The sequence below is a fragment of the Rattus norvegicus genome, chromosome 13 (assembly GCF_036323735.1).
Source record: "Rattus norvegicus strain BN/NHsdMcwi chromosome 13, GRCr8, whole genome shotgun sequence".
In the NCBI taxonomy this organism is placed as follows: Eukaryota; Metazoa; Chordata; class Mammalia; order Rodentia; family Muridae; genus Rattus; species Rattus norvegicus.
In genome coordinates this window covers 37156829-37181570 of record NC_086031.1, presented here as the reverse complement: position 1 = coordinate 37181570, position 24742 = coordinate 37156829, and the positions used below count along the sequence as shown (strand labels likewise).

The window sequence follows — 24742 nt, the reverse complement described above, 5'->3', positions numbered from 1 at the left end:
TTGCTACATTCTGGCTTGCTGAAAGAAAGACTGAAAGCAGGTGTTAAGTTTTAGCTTCCACTTCTGCTGATAGGTTCTATTCATATGATATATTAATCCACTTTATTCTGACTTCATGGCTTAAGGATGTCCCCTCTAAGGAACTGTGTGGAATATATCATGTGTAATCAAATAATTTATATTTAAATCTCTGTTGATACATTATTTCTAGCACTTTATGCTAAAAATCTAAGTAGATGATTGCGTACTATAAGATGGTTTTTCTTTAATTGATATTTTTGTCTTTTTAAGAGGAAATTAATTTTCACAGTACAATCATTTCCAGTTAAAATTCTTTCCTAAAAAGGGGCATTAATTTATGTTCTTATAACTGAAAAATCATACTGCATTAGGAATTATGTGAGATTTCTTAGAACTGAAAGGAACACTTTTCATTCTAAGAAAAAAAAAACTTTTTTTACCAGTGATGATGTGGCTTCCATTTATAAACTATAATAGTTAATTGTGTTCTTCAATAATTATGAGTTAAACATTACTGATCAAAAATGCCCAGGCTTCTACTACTTAGTCAGGCATAAAGGGAGATTTATTGACTATAGTGTCTTGGATTTTGCTTTTTGTACAGGGCATCTGGTCTACCAAGTGACAGAAAACATTTCTTAGACTGAAGAGATGGTTTATAACAGAAGGGATATCTGGAGATATAATTCACTTTAAAGATTACTCATGTAGAATTCAGGAAGCATGGGTCACATCCCAAGCATTGATAAACCAGGACTGATTGTAAAGGCTATAACTCCAGCACTCAGGATGAGAAAACAAAAGGATCAAAAACAAAAATCAAAGTCATCTTAAGGCAACATTGTACATTTGGGACCATCCTAAGATATAGGGAACACTCTCACACACACACACACACACACACACACACACACACACACACACACACACCAAATAAACAAAAACAAACAAAAATGAACAAAATATCACTAATTGATCAGTAAATCATCCAATCAACCAATTAATATAATATTTTGATAGGATTGTCATTGAGGTCATAAAACCATATTCCTTAACTTGGTCTATTGATTGATCATGTTTCCTGTAAGCTCACAGTCTAGAAGAACAGAATCAGTAGATGATCTATTCTAGGTATTTCAATTTTAGGTGACAACTCTACCTTTTGCTTGTCTTTTCTGTACTTTAATTGTCCTCCATGTCCTCTCAGTTGTCTTGTTGCCTTCTGTTATGACAAGCATAGGGGTTTCCAAACAATGTGGCACTCACCTCACTATCCACTCTGAAAAGCAACTGGCTTTTGACAGAATGCATGACTGAATGAACAAAATTTTTTTAAAAAATCAATTAACCATGAAATGTTTCAAGAATAAGGTGGATTGGAGAAAAAGAGGATCATAAACAATTGGTGTACTTATGTTTAAATTTAGCCTTCTGGTTGAATCAGTTTCTCATTTTCTTAGATTTTCTGTATGATGCTGAAAATTAATCCTTTACAATTTTTCACCATTTTCCTTTTCAATATTACTACTGAACTTATATTATGAAGGTAATAAGAAGTAACATCAGCAACCATGATTTATTTACACACCTCATTCAACAGATATATAGGGAACATGCTTTTCCTTTATTTATGTATAAGACATATATATGTGCATGTTCACATACAACCAGATACGCCTTGCTAGAGAACAGCCCCAGAGAGGTTCTTCTTTTTTATTAGGTCTTTAGGCAGCAGAGAGGGAAGTGTGTCAGCAGAGGATTAGACTTTCTCATATGAGATACTTAGGGTTGCTGTATAATAATAATAAAATGTTTACATATCTAAGAATATGTTACTATGCTACTCTAGCTGACCTGCCTTCTGTGTCCTTCTGAGCCCAGAAACTTCATTCTCTGGCACTTAACACCTCATCCTAAAACAGTAGGAGATTAAGTAAAGGATTAATTGCTAGAGCCTTTTCCTTTTATTCAGAAGCCTTTTGTTTGACAGGTTAGGGGGAAGTTTGGAGTAATAAACTTCTATTGAACCAGGTGAAGGGAATAACACTCATAGAAAGGAAAATTTTACACAAACAAATATGCATAAACTCACATAAGCTCATATACAGATTCATGATTTACACATGCATATTTGTGCATTTTCATTCATATTAGTTGGGTCCTATTGTATTTGCACAATCTCACAATTACATACTTACACATGAACATCCATACTTATGTATGCATTTGGAACAAAAGATCAAGTGCAGAGAGACCTTACTCATTCTGGATGAAAAATGAGCTCCAATGTTTATTGCAAAAAGAAAGAAAAAACTTCTACCCTCTTAATGCTAAATGAATTAAATCCAAGTTTGTTCCTTTTAATAAGAGGTAGCCTGCCTTGTTAATAAGAAAGGATATGTTCTGCCCCATTGAAAGGGAAACCTACCTGGTCCTTCTGCTCTCCTCAGCATCTTCTTTCTTCTTTCCCTCTGCATTCTGAATATTGTTTTCTTAGGATTTTATGTTATCTATAGTCTCTAAGTTATTCCATTTGCATTCTCCTTCTAATCTTGCTCTCCCCTCTTGCTCTGATGTCACAAGAATGCTCTTACTCTCAATGCCTTTCCTCCCATTGTTGTGCCTATACTTCTAAGTTCTTGAGTTCATTTCGTCTAGAAAGCATTCTGTCTAAAATGTCCTCAGCTCTGTTGCCTCTCATAGCTCAGTTCTTCTCAGTTCAGTTCTGACTCTCCCTTTTGTCCTCAGCACTTAAATATCTTTCAGAATACATGATCACATGTTCAAAAGTTTATCAAAAATTCACACAAAAATCAAATCACAAATTGAAATAGAAGTTTACAACAGAGAATCTTTACGTGCATATGCACTGAGTGATATCTAGCTAAACCTGTCACAGCTTTCTTTCCTGAAGGTTTGAAACAATAACAAAGTTATTAGCAAAGTTTTGTATAGGTAAACCCATTCAATTTTTATCTTCTGTCCTAGCACCTAAAATAAGTAATTAGTTCCATTTTTATGACCTTTGTTAATTGTTTAATAATCGCTTGGAATGTCCTCTGAATAGGAGAAAGTCTGGTTACCACCTAAGAGCAATTAATTGGTGACACATGAGAGATTGGAAGAGTTCCCATTGCCATTTGGACTATAAGAAAAGAACTTAATAGCAGTCCCACTATAAAAAAGCTTAATAATCATTGATGTAATTTTAGGAATTCTTTTAGGATCATCATTAAAACTTAAGAAGTTTTCTATTTGTCTATATAGTATCACTATAAAACAGTACATCTTCATAGACATATAGAGCTCTGCTGAAAAGGGTTGGGCTAATACCTAGTGATTGTTATATATGTTCAATACTAACAGCAAAAACATATTAATAGAAGCAATATTTCCTAAAATGATATACCCTTAGGCTTTGCTTCATCAGAGGAAATCTGTTGCAGATCGGATAATAATATGAAACAGACCATTTCAGGAGGATCACCTGTTACCTATTAGCCTGTCCTATTTTAGCCTCTGACAACCACCGTTTGTGGGCACATGTTCCAAGTCCAAGGTTATCATCAATTTTCATTCTCAATGATGCTCCACCTCAAGGCTCTTTACTGTAGTATTATCTTAGTGTAGCTAGGCATATTCCCCAGGTAATCCCCTGTTTCCTGTCTCTGACTATAAAGCCCTGGGATTACAAGCAGACCACAACACTAGCTTGGCTTTCTATCTAGGTACTAGGGCTCTGAACTCCAGTTACCATTATTTCCTGTAAGATTTTTTATCCCCTTAAAAATCTTTCTAATCCCTTATGTTTAATTCTCAATGAATCGTGCCTGAACATAGTTTGTTCAACACATTTATTACACATATGATAAATCCAACACTTGATATGGGGACTCAAAATATGTTTACCTACTAAATATGCAGGCGATAGTACCTTTCTTTTCCTTAAACTTATTTTCTTTCAATAGTGTGATAACAGCAATCTAGGTATCATAAGTCTTGTTTTATAAACAAGGAAAACTGAGGACCAAAAGTGATAAGCAACACCCCATATATTGATCATCTATTTAGACAGGAAACATTATTGGGAAGATGGGACTAGAAAAAAGACTCAGTGGGTAAGGATGCTTACAGCAAAGTCTAAAGTCTTCACCTTGATCCACAGGTAAAAGGAGAAAAATTAACTCTGAATGTCATTGTATAAACTCTGTATGTGAACACACACACACACACACACACACACACACACACACAAGTTAATAAACAAATATTCCCACTGGTCTACCCTCAGGTACCTAGCAGCAACTTACACCATCACCTGCCATGCCCTTAAAAGGGCCACTAGCCATCCCAGATCTCTCTCCCCTCAACCTCCTTTATGTCCTTTTTCAGTGTCTCTCACTTTCATCTCTCATCTCTTTCATTCCCTATCTGTTTCTCTCTGCCTTTATCTCTCCCTTACAATCACACCCTCTTTAATTCTCCCTTGCCCTAATAAACCACTTACACTACATTTGTTGCATGGTATTATTTCTCATAGGTAAATAGTGACATGGTCCTGCCAGAGGCCCCCCACCCCACACTGCACACACACACACACACACACACACACACACACACAAGTGTGGGGAATATAGAAACTCAGAAAAATGCAGTTGTCCAACATCATCTCTTAGTCCTTCACTGTCTAAAATTTTGTTTTATTTTTGCTTTGTAGAAATAAGCCACATATACCTAATACTTAAATGAATATTTTCTGAGCAATTCTTATAATTACATTATTGCTAAAAGTTGAAGTTACCTAATTACTGTGTTTTGTAGTTCCTTCATTTGTCAACGTATTGATTTGTAAGATGGTTATGCTATGAGCTACTGCTCATCATTAGGATTTGGTGTGCTGTTTCTGTTTATTTGATACAGTGAAATAACATAAGATTAAAACTCTCTATTTATACAGTGATATTTTTATTGGTAAATTGATTCCTTGAACTCAGCTAAATTAGTAGGAAAACAGTATGGTATAACTTCTAGAAGTTGTCACAATGCCTTACCTAGGGTGAAGTCACATTGAAGATTTGAATGTGGCCTGAATAAGCAAAGGTTCATAGTAAGAAATGACACAAAATTACTCTTCATGTAAGATTTATTAGGAGACAGATTCAGAGTCTTCTACACTCTGAAGTGTGAAAACTGAAAGAAAGACTACTATGGCCATGGACTCAGAAACAGAGAGGCTTCCTTTCAAAGCCCACAGAGCAATAGGAAAGATAGTTACTATGATAGATAGCAAGTGGAAGCACTGAAAAGAGAGATATATCTTTCAATTTTTAAAAACAGCTGAAGTGCCAGACTATTACTGATTTTCAAGACATGGGCAAGGTTTATAGTTCATAACATCAGAGCAAACATAGGGTCCCACAATGGTTGGACTACACCTCAAAGTTGCTTTGGTTTTGGGAAGCTTCCCTATCCTCAGTCCCTTCATAAACCTGAATTCTTTCACAGTCCCAGAAGAAAGCTCTCACTCATTTATTCTAAGTGGCAGGCATAAAGAAGTTTGGACTGATTTGGGGGTTGGGGGGAATCAGGCAACTAGTGGGTCTGTAATCTAACAGATGTCACTAATGTCTGTTAATTCACTGTAAGTTCACCCCCATTCACCATCTGTGTGTCCTAATATTTTTCTCACAGGAGATTTACAATGAATTCATTACAATTTTAATTGTGTATATTGAGAAAATTGACACTTGCTCATTTTGTAAAGGTCTAATATTGTATTTTTGTTACCAAACTTGGTACAATTGTCTACATGCTCTAGGAAGTAAAATATAAAACACCTACCTTGAGAAGCCAATTGAATGTTGCTTAACCCACTCTAGTGGTAGCACTCATAGGGATGCATGGCACTGCCGGGTACTTTGATCTCAACAGCTTCATGCTGGCCCTCAGGCTTTCTCTGACCCAGGTGGTCCATGAACTGTTTCATGGTGGCACCTCTCCACACTGCTGCCATTCACAGTTACCTATGCAGGTTGTTACCATACCAGACCAAGCATCCCAGTTCCATGGTGGGCTTGGTGGATCCCACCACTATATCTCTTGAACTCAATTAAGTCACCACATGGAGGAAAACATCACACAATAGCCTCTGATCCAATTGATATGATATCATTTGTCTATCTTGAAAGAACAAAATCCTGTACACACTCATCCCTTAAAAATACTATAACAACCTGTATCTGTGCAGAGAGAAGAATCTTTATATCTATTCCAGTTGTTCTTCCTCTTTCCTGTTTCGCCCTCTCCCTTCTGAAATCTCTGTTACTGCCTCCCTTCCTTTTTATCCAATGACAGACCTCATTTTATCTTGTATCTGCTTTTACCTGCATAAATCATAAACCTACACATCACCCTTTCTGTCTAATTAAAAAAAAACTTTTCTCTCAAATGTAAGCTGAGCACAACTATTATCACTTGTAATTTATAAAGTATAAAATGTATCTAACACCCAGTCCAACATTTTATCAGTTAAACAGAACACTTAATTTTCTATTCCAGCTTAAGGAATGCTTAAAATCCATGTTATGTCCTGGCTAGCTTGTATATTATGTGATAACTATCCAATTAAATATGTATTCTCAAAGGTAAACAGCCTGGATAGGCTATGAGACTATAACTAGTTTCAACCCCATCAGAAATCTGAGAATGACCAATATTATCTGAAACGATAGGAAGCCTAACACAGCTTCCCGAACTGAGACAGGTTGGAGAGACAATTATCGACTTGCCCTTCTCCTGTTAACAACATGTAAGAGTAAGTCATCAGCCTTCTCGCCTAGGATCATCTGAAGACTTTTGAAACACAGAATTATGAGGGGCTGATCATTCTGGCTCAGCAGAGACTGTCAGTCAACTATTCTGCAATGCGTTCTTTTCTGGACAGTATTTTTTTTTTTTTGTAGAAGAAATAGGACATTTCTTTCCAGTGGCTGTCATGCCACAATGTATTACCTTACCTGGAGATGGAGATGTTCAATTTCTTCCTTGAATCCACCAATGGGGAGCTATTAGGAGCAGACATGTCTCAACAAATGATAAATAACAATATCACATTGTGTGAGTTTCTGACATTTTTGAAAACCATCTAATTATGTAAGGAATCTAGACTGTTGTCTGTTAATTATCTTAATAAGTTATCTTGAAAGCACTGTAATGATAAACTTAGAGCTATGAATGTGCTATCTGGCCCTTAAATCACATGTTTAATCACCTGGGTTTTTTTTGTTGTTGTTGTTTTATTTTTAATAGCAGAAAAGAACTGGGTAAGCCTTATAAATTTAAATGTGTTGTATAGGCTTAATGCCTATGTATGAAAGTAACAATATTGATTTTAATTTTAAATAGATAAGAAATTCATATCAAAGAAAATCTAAACTTGTATCAAATAAATTCTGTGCCAAAGTAAAAGATTTTAACTTTAGCTTAGTAACAAATATAAGAATTTCTACCAAAAGAGATTATAGCTGTATAATCAATTTGAGCTAATTTCTCTGTGTTAAATTATGACCATTTCTAAATTCTCTAGAAAGACATCCCTATAATAACCACTTTCAGCCTCCCAACATTTAGGGGATCGAGGTGGTGACTCTTCAATAACTTCTTCAAGCTGTACGTGTTGAGGTATCCTTTTGGGAGGTAGGGAAAATGGAGGAGTTGTTGTAGCCTGATGTCTATCTTTGCTGGACCCAGCTGAAAATCCTTCTGAACAGAAATCCAAGTAGCCATGTTCAGCATTCTGATGATCAGCTTCACCAAAGCTGTACATTCTGCAATCTGTAAGTCTCAAAACAAAATTTTAGTACCAAGATATCTTTTTGTTTGATTCTCTTGAATTTAGTTTTTCGGGAGGTCTACCTGTTTCAAATCTAATCAATATAACTCTAGAAGGTGTCCAAAGCCTAATCACGCTTTTTAAAAAAAATAAAGACAAACCTTTCTTCCAAAATGTGTGTTCTTAGTCTATAACCAGAAAAGCTTATATCTTGCACACTCTCTCAGAGAAATAATATAACCACAAGATTCAAATTCACACCCATTATGAAAATTAAAACTATTTAAGAAACTGAAATAAACTAAACAAACTTTTATGAGCCTGCTAGGTCTTTTAATCTGTCGTGTCAGGAAATTAACTCTAAATTTCCATGGAGCCCATGTTAAGAGAATATGAGCCTCCTGCTGTGGTAATTTTAAAATTAACCACAAACCCTCACTAGCCGGCATTGATGAGCCATATGGTATAGTGGAGTAATTCATAAATTAAAGCACACTTTTATTAATACCAATAGGAATAAGAAGTAAGCAACTGGTCAAACCAGAACTTTAGCTCAATATACATCTATCTGCTAGGCTCTCTACCTGGAGCTATCAGACCTTTATTTGTTGATGACTTCTTTAATAAATGTCTGTATTCACTCTGCCTAGTGTATAGACTTCTATTCCATAATAATATTTTAACTGGCAAATATCACCACTCTCTACTTGGAGTCAGTGACTAACAGGCAGCTTGTCTAACCAAGATTTTAACTGAGAATTCCCATGAAGCCCACATTAAGAAAATATGGGTATCCTCAAAGACTACTAAAGCATTATATCTTTATATCATCTTTAAAACAAATAAACCAAACCTAATTAAATCATTTTCCGAACGCCCTTTGATTAAGAAGCAGGCAGCTTCTAATCTCCAATTCTCTGTGTCCAGGGTAGCCTGCATTTTCACAGCAGGGGACCTAGAGCCCGCAAGCAAGCAGACTGCCTCTCTTCTGTTTAAGGTTTCCATGCTTGCGACATCCTGAGACTCAACATGGTACTTGCCACTTCTTACTAAGAAAATAAAACTTTCTCAGGTTGAAAATCTTTAATTTTTAGTGGATTCTTGCTCCATGTTGGGAGCCACCTCTTGCAGTAAATATTTAAAAATCCCTAACCTTTTAACCTGCTTTAGCACTGGCACCCATATTGCCACATGGCACTGCAAGGTACTTTTATCTTAGCAGCTTTACACTGGCTCCAGGATCATTTTGACCCAGTTGGTCCATGAACTGTTCCAACATGGCATCTCACCATGCTGCTTCCCTTCCACTCACAGTTCCTTTGGCAGATTGCTGCCACACCAGGCCAAGAATCCCAGTTCCATGCTTGGCTTGGTGCATCCTGCCACTATACATTCTCTTGAACTTAATTAAGTCACCACATAAAGGAAAACACCACACAATAGCCTCTGATCCAATTGATATGATATCATTGGTCTATCTGGACAGAACAAAATCCTGTACACACCCATCCCTTAAAAATATTGAGAACAACTTGTATCTGTGCACAGAGAAGAATCCTTATATCTGCCTCCATGTTGTTTCTCGTCTCTCCTGCTTCTTCCTTTCCTTCTTAAACCTCTGTTCTTGCCTCCCTTCCTTCTTGTCCAATGACACACCTCATTTTATCTTGTGTCTGCCTTTACCTGCATAATGACATCAACCTACAACATCTGAACTATAAAAAAATAATAAAGCAGAAAAATATGAGATATCTCCCGTGGCTACATTGGAAAGAGGAGTAAAGAAATCCAGTCACCCTTTCAACCCTATCTCCAATGTTCTAAAATGAAATTAAAATTTAAGACCAGGTATATGTAATACATCTAAGCAGTCCCAGTCAAAGTGTATTTCTGTCCAATTGAACAACCGTTGTCTGAACTTCAGTTTATCCTAAAAGTCTGATGAGTTCTTAGAACTGAGTGAAATCTGTTTAAGGGATACAACACCTTCTGTCCTGCTATGACTAAAGATTTTCTTTCTCTGCCCAGCATAAGATTTTTAGGGAATTTTCCTTTTCTTGTGGGTTATTGTTTTTTGTTTGCTTGCTCTTTTTTGTTTTTTGTTTGTTTCACTATTCTGATGTTCAGATTGGGCTAGCTTCATGTCTTTCAGGCCAGTCACGCTTGCATCTATTCTCTTTTGTGAAATTACAGGCCCTCTCTTCCTGCTACTCTTCTCTCTACCAAAATTCATGCCAGACCTTCCGTGAACATGCTCTAGGCAGAGCTGGAGAGCACTAACAGGACTCATGCTGCTTTACAGTTTCTTTCTTTCCTTGTTGTGACAAGTAAGGCCTATAAAACAGATGTCTATGTCCCAAAGTCAACAAAACACCTGCTATCATATATGCTCCCTCCCCAACTTCTGCAGTGCTGGCAAACCCAGTCTACTGGTACTAAGGCTCCTTCTGCCTAGCATCTCTGCTTATGGCATGTGCTGTAGCCCCCTTAATTTGCTTGAGAACTTTCCATACTTTCCATTGAAACTGATAAGATCATTAGCTATTTATACATTACTTCATTAAAAAATATTTTCTGTGTACAGGTGTACCTCTGCATGTGAATACACATGTGCGCATATGCACCGACATAGATGCCATAACTTGATATCTAATATATTCATCAATTTCCCTCTACCACAGTTTTTTGAGACAAGATCTCTCACTAACACTGACTCAGATAAACCAGATGGATGGCAAGCCTCACAAATCTCAACCATCCTTTTCTCTCCCATGTCTTTATTGTTACACTGCTGGAACTGAAGGCATGAATTGCAGTCCCTGGCTTCTTCACAAGGAATGTGACCGAGATAGCTCCCAACCCACTTCTACATTTTTTTAGTCAGTGTATAGATGATTTTTTACTCTGATAGCTAAACATCTTATAATCACTATATACATATCAAGAAGAAAAATGGATCCTTCCGTGCTGGCCCTGCTTGTAAATTTTTCTGGGGTACCCATGTAAAGGGAAGTGATATAGGTGTAATTCTTTCAAAATGCAAAGTGGTGGAAAAAAGATGTTCCATCTCTGGGTTGATGTAAATATTAAAGTAAATTAGAGTAAAGCTCTTCTACTCCCCTTCCCTTTCTACTCCCTCAATGATGCCTTTAGAAATTATCTCAGAAGGAAATTGGCCAAACGATAAGAATTAATGTAGTGAGACTTGACAGCAGACATCATTAGAAGATAGTATTTCCTTCTTGCTTATTTCCATTTTTTTTTGCCTGGGAGATGTCCCCAAGGCCCTTTTCTATTGGTTCTGTTCTGTTATTTTCATGTGTTATCTAGGATGTTTATCCCAAGTTTAATTTCGTGTGGATAATACTAACGGTCCATTTTTTAGTTTTAGGCCTGGCTCATTAATATCCAGGCTGTTCACTGTTTCAATCTGTGTAGTGATGAGAGCTCATCTTTTGGCTCCTTGTTGCAATGTGAATAGCAGGATAGAAAGAGGTGGATTTTTCCATTTATTTTATTGCTCTCCTGAGAGTTTTTAAACGATATTTGTTTCTGGCTAAGGAGAATGTTCTGGACGCCATTTAGAGAATGAGTAAAAAGGTATACAATCCACTTTAAGACAAGAAAGAGAGTCTTTAGTGGGTAATCACTGGTCCTGACACAAGGATGTATGGTCGACCAAAAATATTGAAGAAAAAGGGAAATGTGGAAGCAAAGGCATAGAATGATAGATTCAACTTCTCCTATATTAATGCACATTTTTGCCATTTATAAAGTAGAATTCTATTTTGTATTATGTATATGTGGGAAGGGAGTGTACCCATGTGAGTACAGATACTGTGCCATAGAGGCCAGAACACTGTGCCAGATACTGAGAGCTAGAGTTATAGGCAGCTATGAGTCACTCTAGAAAATGTTGGGAACCAAAATCTTGTCCTTCAAGAGAGCAACATGTGCTTTTAACTCTTGATCCATATCTCCAGTCAACATACTTTTTAAAAATAAATAATAAATGCTTGCATTAAATACAATATATTTTTAAGTTTAAAACACTATAATCAAGAAAAGTGGCAATACGGTAGCTTTCCCTGTCACTCGTTTTTGACCCCTCTTTGTACTTCAGGTGTCTATAGTATTTCCTGTGTTTTCTAATTTCTACTCACAAAGCACCAGTGAGACTAGATTCTGCTAACCCTAAGAGCCATTGTTTACTTTCTCTGTCCCTTTAAAGTTCTGTCTCTGAATATAATCACATTTTGTGGTGCCAGGTATCAGGAATTTACTCTGTGAACGTAAGCGACAAAATTCTTCACATATAACAACTTTTGTTATTTGATATAACAGCTTTTTCCCATTAACCACATTTTCCTAAGTTCCCGTATAAGCACCAATTAAATCCTCAACATATAGTTTCAGAGGTCCAGTCCACTATCACTAAGGCAGGAAACATTACAGTCTGTGGGCCGACATGGAGCTGCAAGAGCTGAGATATCTACTTCTTCATCTAAAGGCAGCTAGGAATGGACTATAAGCCACACTGGGCAGAGCCTGGGCGTGCAAAGAAACTCAAAGCCCCCTCCCAGTTCCCCAGTGCCACACTTCCTTTAACAATGCCACATGTCATCCAACAAGGCCATACCTCGTAATAGTGCCATTCCTTATGTCCATAGATAAATCTATGGGGACTAAATCTATTCAAATCACTACACACAGTGCACAGGCTTTTAGCAGTTATAGTGCAGTCTGAGAAGAGCCAAGATTGTGATTTCTGGACCTATGCACAGCTTTTTAGAGTTTGTGGAACTAGATTTCTCTTTTGAATTGACACATAAAACTGCTATCTGTTCTCAGTACTTAATGTATCCTGAGGTTCTTTACTGGGTTTCTCTCTTTCTTTCTCTCCTTCTTCCTTCCTTCCTTCCTTCCTTTCTTTCTTTCTTTCTTTCTTTCTTTCTTTCTTTCTTTCTTTCTTACTTTCTTCAAATATGGTGAACTAGAAGTCTGTTGATGAGTATTATGTAATGTGTGGTGTATCTGTGTGAACACATCTGTGATGGTTGAGGAAAGATGCATTGGTGCTTTTCTCCTGAAGTGCAAATTGTGAGGACAGGATTCTTGGAATGCAGGCCAGGTAACTGAATGAAAAGAGAGAGAGAGAGAGAGAGAGAGAGAGAGAGAGAGAGAAGCAAAGAATATGACTCATATCAATTTTTAGCACCAGATGAATTAAAAAAACAAACAAACAAGAAAAGAGCATGACTGTTCCTGGGTATGGTAGAGGAGGTTTATTGTAGACAACATGGAGAGCATAGCCAGAGTCAGGGACAACTGCAAAGTTCAGGGTGAACATTACCAGACTGACCTAGGTCATATGAAGAGAGGAGGGAGAAGAGGCAGGAGAAACCTTCAGCAAAGAAGGGCAACAAAAGTTCCTCATGTGTGAACTTTACTCTGCCAGACAAAAATGCAGACAGGAAGGGTGGGAGAATGCACCATAGGATGGAGACTCCATCCTGGAGGAGATCTGAGGCAGACTAAATTCTGGATACTGAATGGAATCAGGAAAGAAGGAGGCTCACACAGGCCTGTGAGGAAAAGCCAAGTACTCGGGGGTAGGGGAACTCTAGCTTAGTTTTGTGTCTAGTATTGTGGAGGGGCCTTTTGTGGAAGACTCTGGATGCTCTGTACTATGAAGGCTTCCCCTATGGTTTCCATGGTGGTTCTTGATAAGCGATACAGTCATTGCCTTTTTGAACTTGTTATTTATGGTTTATCATAGAAAATGGGTGTATACAACTTGCTCAGGGTGGACCAGAGATTAACTATCTTTTGCAGGAAGGATTGTCCAGGAAGGGAAACTTATTGGCTAAATGTTCAGGGCCATCTAGATAACTCATTAGGATGGAGAACTCTGTGTTCTGTGCTACGTGACCAGTGGTCATGTTCTTTCCATGGGGGTTGTGGTTATGTGCTTCAGAATAGGAGCCAAATCTGGAGTCGATGAACCTCCAAACATCCTCAGGTCTGAGAATACTGGAGTTTCTGTACCCACTCAACCTTCCCAGTTTTTGTATGGTGACACAGTTCCACTTGCCCTACAAAGGGACAAGAGAATGGGCAAAAAAGTAAAGCATAGACCAAAAGGACAAAATAGTTGCATTATATAGGAAAGGGCAACTCTGAATTGTGTGAGAATCCAAGCCCAATGCTTAGCTTTGAGAATTCTAGGGTGGGAGTAGTATATCCCCCATCCTACAGATGGGCAAGGTAACTGGAATACAGTAAGAGATACAAGGAGAATACCTGCCAGCATCCACTTTGCTATGTTAAGTAGATATCTCAGACATTAGTCCTATATTTAAGGCCTAACAATACCGATGAAGATCTTCTCAGAAAAAAGCAATTAGATGTTCTTTAGACCCATCATGTGGGTGACCTCCTGTATAATCTGTGCCTAGTTTGGTCCTAGAAGAACCAAATATGAATATGATGAGGATTAGAATACGGATGATGATGGTATGATGGTGCTGATGGTGATGGTTATAATGTTTATAATGAAAGTGATGGCATCTGCATGCATGATAATGAGGGTGATGTAAACTGAAGAAATTATCCTTCTATGGTATGGTAAAAGTCATGATATTTGATTTCTGTTTTATGCTTTATTGTATATACGAGGGGCAGAATAGTCATATTCATGTGGAAGAGTTCAGAGCAAAAAGAGAAAGAGGTAGAATGAGTATTTTCCAGTAGACTTGAGCTGGCCTTGAGGGAGGCAGGAGCTGATCAATGGGAAAACAATAAAGGGAGGGAGCAAAGAGAAAGATGATGAGAGCATGAGTAAAAGAGAGCATAAACAGGACAAACAATTGAGCATAGATGAAATAGCAGGATTATAAGAAGAACCATCAGGTAGGGGGAGGGAAGCTCATGCACTGAAGAAGTTCACGGTAGCAAAAGAGAAGGAGAGATGAGAAAAGTCAGATGCCCACAGTGATGTTGAAATGTTAGCAAGTGCTGAGGAAGCCTAGAGGTCCGCATGAGAATCTGTTCACATAGGTACCACAGATAGCACTTTATCTCTTCTGCCAACAATGAGAAAAATGGCTCCTTACGGTAGAAGGGAACTGGTTTTACCAGATCTGAGAAATGGTAGCTTTCAACTAACAGCTAGAATTTGGAGAAATAGAATATCTTCTGTACCTGACAAGAGTTATGATGGTTATGATGATGGTAAGGAACATGATGAGAATGATTTTCATGGAGGTGTGCTAGAGATCAGACACAGGATCTCCCAAAGGTTAGACAAATACTCTGATGCTGAGGCAAATCCCCAGTACATGTGGCTTTTATGAGCTCCTCCCTCTCTACATTTTCTCTATTATGGAAAATAAAACAACAAAAACCACTTGACCTAAACAACACTGTCAGTGTAAAGTCATGCTATATCTTCCTTGTGGAGAAAAGAGTCAAGCTTTGTGATTTTTATGTCACCTTGGAATCTTGTTTTCATGATTTCCAGATATTTGTATTCCCACTACCTTTCTTGGCTGTTAGCTTGAAGGCTGAAAAAGATTTTTCTTCCTTTACTGTTTGTTTAACATATCTACAATAAAAAGTGAGAACTCTATCTTGGACAGAAAGAAAACCCTCAGGAAATATTAATACAATATTTCCTTCAGAGTCCAACATTCTTTAAGGTTGTATGCTTCCTGTTAAATTATATGAAGTTTCCATGGCTGAGTTAGCACTCTATCAGACCCTTCAACCCTTGTAAACCATAGGTAAGACATTTATTTCTACAACACACTTGAAGACAGTCAATAAAAATAGACTTGTCTGTCAACTTGACAGTCATTCTTCAAAAAAGCCTTTTAAAGGACCACATATTTTCTCCATTTCTTCTCTTTGAAAAATGAGTTAATCCCATGTCAGCTGCAAGGTCTCAAGTTCTGTTTTCACCTCATCCATAGGACTCCTCATTTCAAAGTTTATATGGGGAAAATGGTTTGTCATCAAGAATCAACCAAATGGTTAATAGCCCATATTTGTGATTTCTGTAACTGGTAAACTTTCTTCCAAGGTGCTAGCTGCTCTTATTTTGATCAAATATGTTCACATTTGCAGAGATGAAGAACCAGGAGGCCAGATGGTGACAGAAAAATTTCATGTTGACTGGGATTCAGTTCTTATTGACACCGATAATGTCATTGTAGCAAGATTTGATGGCAGAGGAAGTGGATTCCAGGGCCTCAAAGTTTTGCAGGAGATTCACAGAAGGACAGGCTCAGTAGAGGCAAAGGACCAAATAGCAGCTATAAAGTAAGTCAGTGCATGTCTTCCTGTTGATTTTCATAATTGTAAAATCTATATAATAGGGCACATTATCCACTCAAAAATGTCAGAGATTTCTGTTTTCTCAGTTTAGCATGTAGCTTTCTTGCATTGTTGAAAGCATTTATCATTGTCATTGATGTTGTAAAAGAATAATCATATTTATTTTTGCAATTATAATTTACTTTGGGTGAAAACGTGAGAAGCAGTATACTAGTATATCATTTATTGACAGAAAAACTGTGTGTGGTAGGTCCAAAATTAATAATAATTCTTTCAAAATAGTACTACATTTTTGGAATGTTACTTACACTGAGTGTGTATGTGTGTGTGTGTGTGTGTGTGTGTGTGTGTGTGTGCATGTGTGTGTTTATTAAATAAAGCTAGATACTCATGGAAACATCAACTGTGGAGTTGAAGGTCAATCCCATGTCTCCATCCTTATGTTTTTCCTTGTTTGAGACAGGATCTCTTGATGTTCACCCTCTTATACATCAGGCTATCCTTACCCTGAGCTGAGAAGCTCCTGTCTCTATCTCCCACCTTGTTGAAGGAACTCTGGGATTATATGTGTACACTACCTTACCTGGATTTATGAAGGTTCTAGGGTTTGAGCTCAGTTTCTCACATTTGAGCCCACTGAACCATCACCTCAGCCCCAAGTCAAACATTTATAAGATTTTTGGGGAGTGTTTGTATTTGTCTATCTGTCTGTGAATCATAAATTCAGATATGCAATTGATTCAAGATAGTATAACTATATGTAATTTTTTTATTCTTTCAGATATTTACTGAAACAGCCATATATTGACTCCAAAAGATTAAGCATTTTTGGAAAGGTAAATAGAAATACTGAATGAATTTATCCAAACTCACCTATATATGTATGTATTATATTCATGTATATGCATATACAGTCATTATTCATTGTACTTTAATTTTATTCGCTGTCATGTAAAACAGCATAATCCATATAGTAGCCATTCTGTCAATTATTTGGAAGGCTATTTCTCAAGCATTCAGTTGATGTCTGGTATTAAAAATGAGCAATAAAAGGGAGAAACAGCTAGGTCTAGAGCCTGGGATCACAACTCACTGAGACAAGGGCTTGAGGTACACGGATAAGAACCCGAGTTTGTTTCTGAGATCCCATATAAAGCTGTGTTTTATGACATATGCCTCTAATCCCAGTGATTGTAGGTGACAGAAAGATAAAGGATGCTCCTTAACAAGCTACTGTGGCTCAATCATTGAGCTCCAATTTCAGTGAGAATCCCTATAGGGTAGGGCAGAGGACAACACTGAACCTTGACTTCTGGGCTAAATACACACACACACACACACACACACACACACACACACACACACCTGCATACAAATGCAAATACAAGTACCCACAAAGATACACATAAACACAGACACACACAGACATATATATATACAAAAGACAGACACATACACACATATGTACACATGTACCACACAAACACATACAAAAAGACACATATCCATAGAGAGACAGACACAGACACATATATACACATACACCCACAGACACATATACTCATACACGTGCAGATACACAAACACACAAACACAGACACACAAGTACATATATAGGCACACATATGCAAGTATGAACACACAGATGCATATGTACACAAACACACACAAATACACATAGTTGTATTAATATTTAAATGTAACATCTAAAATAAGCTCTAATTATTGCTGTATTCCATTCTCCTCTCCTGTACATTAATGATCTTTTGTTTGTTTTGTTTTGTTTTTTGTGCTATAGTCTCACTATGTAACCTGTGTTAGCCCCCAAATATGATCCTCCTGCCTCGGCCTGTCAAATACTGGTATCTTTAGAGGTGATTGTCACCACACCCGACTAGGATTCTTCCTTTCCACTTACTGCCAGTGTTTTGGGAAGCACATGTTCTGGTATCATGCAGTTTGTAGCACATCAGTGAGGAACGGGAGGCAGCTCCACTGGAGCCAGCAGCAATCTGCACACTCACCAGGGCGCCCTTCCCTCTTTGGCTGTGTCCTCTGCTCTGAAGGAAGAGGGTGAAAGTGGGTGGGGAAGCAAGTCTGCTCCGTCTTTGAGATGCCTGCTCTTTCTTCTTGCCTAACTATCCCTTTGTCCCTTTCATTTTTAATCCATGAACCATTAGAAAAACTTCATCGTTCTTTCTTCTATTTCCTGCTGTTTGCTGCTTCACCAATTTCTGCACTTATCCTTATTTTCTACTTGTAAAAATGCATTAACTCTCTAGTTAAAAGTTAAATGTCTAAGGTTTGTTTTGTTTTGTTTTGTTTTTCATTTTTAGCACTCTACCTTGAAAGTGCAAGCATTTTATACACAGCACTCCTGTGAGTTACTCCCCAGAGTCACTTCCACTACCAAAGTTGTTAAAATTTCATATGAATATGTCTTCAATCCCAACATTTTGTCCTCTTTGAAGTGTGTTTTACTATTTTATCCTGTAGGAAAGCAGAGTGGAACTTCTTCTGTTTTTAACCTTTGATTGTAATGGAGTTGTGATCAGTTCACTGACTGAATAACAGAAGTCATGAGACATATTGGTTGATTTATAATCTAGGAAGAACTGACTTTGAAATATCACTGTACCTAAAAGTATTGATATCGCAACATTCCATTAAGTTAGAATTGTCTATCCTGGAGTCCTTGGCAATAAATGTATGTTCTAATTTATTTGGTTTCTAGATGTGTTAGCATATCCCATTATAGGAACCAACTCTTCCTTCTCCTCCTTCTACAGTAGTTTGCACCGGACATTTTTCCTTTGTCTTCAATATCATTATATTATTATTATCATCATTAATGTCATTATTGCTATTATTATTGCTATTATTATTTATCTTTTTTTATATTCTAGTTGTTATCTCCCTCCAGGTCTACCCTCCACATGTTCCTCACCCCATTCTTCATCCTTCATCTCCAAGAGGATGTTCCCCCAAACTCTTTTCCCCGTAGACCTTCCCACTCCCTGGGGCCTCAAGTCTTTAAAAAGTCAGTTGCACCTTATCTCACTGAGGTGAGACCAGGCAGTCCTCTGCTGTCTATGTGTCAGGACCTCATATCAGCTGGTGTATGTACCTGGTTGGTGACTCAGTGTTTGAGATCTCGGGAGTCCAGGTTAGTTAAGACTGCTGGTCTTCCTATGGGGTCACCCTTCTCCTCAGCTTCTTTCAGTTTTTCTCTAATTCAACCTCAGGGGTCCCCAACTTCTTTCCATTGGTTGGATGTAAGTATCTGCATCTGACTCAGCTGCTTGTTGGGCCTCTCAGAGGGCATCCATGCTAGCCTCCTATTTGTAAGCATACCGTAGTAATGTATCAGGTATTGGAGCCTCCTCTTGAGCTGCATCACAAATTGGGCTGATAACAGATCCTTCTTTCCCCCAGTCTCTTCTCCATTATTGTCCCTGCAGTTCTTTTAGATAGGAACGATTCTGGGTCAGAGCTTTAGACTCCCCATTCCTTTACTTGATGTGCTGTCTTTCTACTGGAGATGGATTCTACAACTCCCTCTCCACCATTGTTGGACATTTCTTCTATGGTTCCTCCCCTTTGAATCCTGAGCATCTCTCACAGAACACTTTTCAAGCTCAGAAAAGTTCAGAATGAATCTATCTTCTGCTGAATTATACCTTTATTTTTGTTGAGATTCTATTTATCTCTATATATGATATATACATATATATTGAATATATAGAACAATGGAAAGATTTTAGAAGCCATGTTTTTAAGTTTTAAGTGACCATGTGGATTTTACTCAGTAATTAAACTCCAAGTAAATAAGCTTGGAACCAAACCATATTGGTTTAAATTATAGCCATTGAAACGGAACCTCACCTCATCTAAATATGTAAACATATTTACTCTATTTTATTTTTAAGATAAACATTCTTAGTTATGAAAGGTCTCAAAAGCCATGAATGAAACAGTTCTAAATTGCATGGGATCAATAAGGATGTCTCAATAATTACGAACGCACACTGCTCCTGCAAAGGACCCAAGTTCCACTCTCAGAACCCACATCAGTGGGCTCACAATTGCTTGTGGCTCTGCCTGAAGGAAATCTGATGTCCTCTTCTGGTCTCTGTAGGCATCTGAACTCACATGCACCACCCCCTCTCACCAAACAGACAAAAACTTAAACATAAAACAATCTTTAAAATAGTTAAATGGACTGATAATAAAACACACAAAAAAGCATTTTTGAACTTCTATTATTATAGAGAAATAAAAGATAATAAGTAAAATATCAGATGATGTAAAACAGCCAAAGTTGGGTGATAAAGCCAATCTATCTATCTATCTATCTATCTATCTATCTATCTATCTATCTACCATCTCTCTTTATTATTGCTGTGTGTGTAATCATGTACAAATTCATGCACACATGTATGCCATGCATGGTGCATTGTGGAGTCAGTTCTCCCCTTCTACTATCTATATGGGTTCCAAAGATTCTCGGGTTTGAACTCAGGCTATCAGGCTTGCAAAGCTAGTGCCTAACCTGCTTCACTTCCCAGGAGAAAGTGAAGCATAAAAGTCCCACTAGCTGGTATGAGTCCAGACAGTAAGAAAATGGCTTCCCAGGGATGGTCTCCTGGTTATAGATAAGAGTGACTATAAAACATATTAAGCTTGATATACAGAAAGGAAACCAATATTTATGTTTTGCATCTGTTTGTTTGAAAAAAATCTATGTTCGAAACCAGCTCAAGCCATTTCTGGAGTTTGTGAAAATAATGTATACAATCAGAGCTAGGAGATGTCTCAGTGAGCCAAGATTTTACTGCATAAGCCTGGGAATGTGAGTTGAAACCTATTTAAACCTGGATACAGTATTCCACATCAGTAACTCCATTGCTCCTACATTGAGATTGGAGGTAGAGACCAGAAAATCCCTAGACAGTTGCAGAGTCAGCCTGGCTGATTCAGTGATAACCAAGAGTGGGAAGACCAATACCTAAATTGTTCTCGAATCTGTGTAAATACATAGTGTCATGAGAGCAACTAAACTAACACACAAACAAGTACACATATGTGGATATATACATGTACACATAGATAAAGATGTGAGGAACTATATCAAAGTAAAGTAACAGATTCAGTGCAGAGACACATGGTAAAAAAAATTGTGCTAATTTTGAAATACTCTTTTAAACATTTATTTTCACTTACTACTGGAATATTTAATGCATACATGTAATAATTTGATTATATTGAAGACCTGGAGTCTAACAGATTCCAAGTAGGCAGACAGACAGGGTAAACAGGGTCTAGGAATATCAATGTACTTTCCTTTAAATGTTTAAAATGACAGAATCCCGGTTCTTCCTGTTCTCTGAAACAAAGATGTGATGCCCATGTTTTAGAACTACTCAGTAGGACTTTCAAACTTCTAGAGTCAGCAGTGGATTGGCACTCTTGTGACAAACTTGGCTTTCACTTCTTTGGATTATTCAGTATCCCACAATAGCTAAAACCAGCTCTCTCTGCAGAATAAAAAGAGCCCACCCTATTGTCATACATGTAAATCTTTTTACTTTTGCAGACAATTTTGTTTCCAAGATTGATTATACCACGTTATAAGTGCTGCAGTCTGTCTTTGATTCCCTTTCCCTAATGTGTGTGTGTGTGTGTGTGTGTGTGTGTGTGTGTGTGTGTGTGTGTGTGTGTGTGTGTGTTTAAAGTACAACTTGGTTGCATGTTGAATTTTCCTGCCTTTTTACTCTTTAGATCAGTTTAGGAAAATCTCTTTTCCCCACAACTCTAACCATAGTTGTATCAACATTTATTTTCATTCCTCTCCTCTAAGGGCTCCTGAATCTCTACTATACAAAGCTTTTTTCTTCTCTTATCCTTATGTACACTTTTAAAAGCATGTGTTTATAGTCATGAAGTGTTACAAGTGATATTATGTAGGATTTAAAGTTTATATGTCATTTGTTCACTGTTCTTGCCCCCTGCTTTTTATAAGCAGAGTTGCAATGTCATTTACAGATCGTCTCAAAGCCCATCCATGAAAATATCAATCTAATACTGAAGATTCTACACTCTCTGCCTCCAAATGCTTCTGTCAATTGAATTTAGATTTTTACATCACTTTTATGAAGTAGGAAAAGTCTGAGAAAACATTTTTGTGTCATAGCTCTGTTTACTGAAATTGCAAATTAATAACAATTTTTTATGCATGATGCTAGAATGACTGGCAAGTGGAAATGGCAAAAATAAAGTCTGAGTGAATGGAAGAACATTGATAATGGGAAACCACACCCTGTCCCAAAAGGAGCAGAGTATCTTGAGCTGTTAAATCAAGTGTACACTATCATGTATTATCTGTGGGTCAACATGTGGAGCCTGAAGCTTACTTTCTGCAATGTGTTTTGAACATTAAGCCCAGCTTACTTTTACTTCCAGTCTCTGTTTTCCAAAAGCTCTTTCAGGTTCAACTTTTGCCTCAGTGAATAAACATGAAATGATTGAGATGTTGGTGAGCAATTAAAACAAATTATTCTAATTTCTACCAGTGTTGATTTCTCCTTTAAAAACCGAAGTTACTTCTCTGAAATAAATCAAATTAAACCAGCATTCTGGATATGATTTTTAAATTCCACAGCTTTCACTATCATTTAGGCTTAAAGATTATTTAGCTTCATTATAGCCCAAATTTTCATATTAAAAAAAATGATGACACACAGGTTCCTCATGAAACAGGAAGCAAAGGATGTGTATACCTGACCTTAGGTACACAACTGTAGGTGGGTCTTCTTCCCGACCCCCAGGATGTCCTCAGATTTGCCTCTAATGGCTTGTTTTCTTTTGTGGTTTGTTTCTTTCTTGTCTTGTTCCGAGAGTCTAGGGAATTCTAGTGGGAAGAAATTCCTGCGAGGCATCTCTATTGCACTAGTACACCATAAAAATTTATAATTTAAAATGTTGAACAGCAGCTGGAAAGATGGCTCAGCGGGCAAAAAAAATGCTCGCCCAAAAGCTTGACATCCTGAGTTTAATCCCTGGGACCTGCATGGTAGAAACCAACATCTGACCTCGGAAAGTTGTCGTCTGACTTCCACGGGATCCAGTAAAGAAACATGCATATATGTTTGCAAATGAACACATCAAATTTGAAATATAAAAAGAAATCAATGTCCAACTGTATCACAGACATTCCCCCCTTATAGTTTGTTCAAAAGGAAAAATCTTAGCATACCTGAATCACGCTTCTCAAAAAATCAGAGGCAGGAGGCAGAGTCCAGTTTTGGCTAGAGAGATACTTGTGGGAAAATAATTAAAAAACAGAAAACAAAACAAGACAAACAAAAACCCAACCTCCCAATCTACTTAACTGGTGAATTATATGATTTATTCTAGAATGTTTGCTAAGTGTTGGTTGTTTGCTTGCTTGCTTGCTTTCCTGAATGATAATGCCATGTGTACTTAAGGTATATAGATACCACTACATAATGTCCCATTTCTATGTGACAAAGTGATTGCTGCAGTGGAGCCCTGAGAACTGACCTCATTATACACTTCTTCCTTATTTGTTTTCTCTGCTTTTGGGGAAAGAACAGCTAAAATGTGTTCCTTTGGCAGTAGTCAAACTTCAGTACATTTTAAGTTCATGGTCTCATATTGTGCATATTGATCAAGATTTTGTTCGTATTCTAGGAATTCTGCTGATATTCCTCTCTTCCTGCACACTCCCCAGCCCTGCACCCCAATAAACTAATTAAAATTTTAAAGTAATTCTGAGCTTGCTTCTTACCACTCCATCTCCTATCCCTTTTCTTCTTCCTCTTCTCTTCCTCTTCCTCAGACTCTCCCTCTCATCTTTCTCTCATCTTTATTTGTGTTCTTCTGTCTTCCTTCTTTCCTGCTCCTTTCTCCATGTTCTCTTCTTCTATTTACTTGATGCCTTATCCACTGGTGAGGGATTAAAAATTTCAGCATCTTTCCTTTTTGGGGCAGATGGGTGTTTTGCTTATCCACAGATTTACCTATAGACATAAATGTCTTACAACCGCACAAATTCTGTCTGTTTTATTCTGGCAGATTTTGGTTTTTTTCTCTCCTTTGTGTATGTGTTAAATGTATATGTTTGTGTTGGGGGAGGTGTGTATTTTTGCAAGTGTGTAACTGCATGCAGATACCAGAAGGCAGTTGCAGCTGTCATTCCTTGGACACCAACTACCTTGATTTTGGAGACAAAGTCTCTCACTATAGTAGAACTCCCCAAGTAAGCTAAGACATCCAGTCCCAGGTCTCCACCCACCTCCACCTCCCAATACCAGGACTTAAATGTGTACCACCATTCTCAGCTTTATATTAGGTTCTGGTAGATCAAAGTTGGGACCTCGTGCTTGCACAAAATACTTTACCATATATGCGATCAGTGTGGCCTTAATCCGTAATTTCTCAAAATTTTCATCTCACATCATCGTTACACCAAAAAGACTTATTCAGCCCATGCAGTAGATTCTGGATTCCTAGAGACAAACTTTGGAGTGC

At 37.5% G+C, this 24742-nt stretch overlaps 1 protein-coding gene across 4 annotated transcripts in view; it reads left to right on the top strand.

Moving 5' to 3' along the window:
* The window catches only part of Dpp10 (dipeptidyl peptidase like 10), a 1676457-nt gene that overhangs the window by 1640417 nt on the left and 11298 nt on the right, over positions 1-24742 (top strand). For all 4 annotated transcript variants that reach the window (NM_001415116.1, NM_001415117.1, XM_063272512.1 and 1 more), the window contains 2 exons: positions 15980-16174; positions 16971-17025. In NM_001415116.1, coding sequence (NP_001402045.1) covers positions 15980-16174; positions 16971-17025 — 250 coding nt within the window. The remainder of the gene's footprint in view (positions 1-15979; positions 16175-16970; positions 17026-24742) is intronic.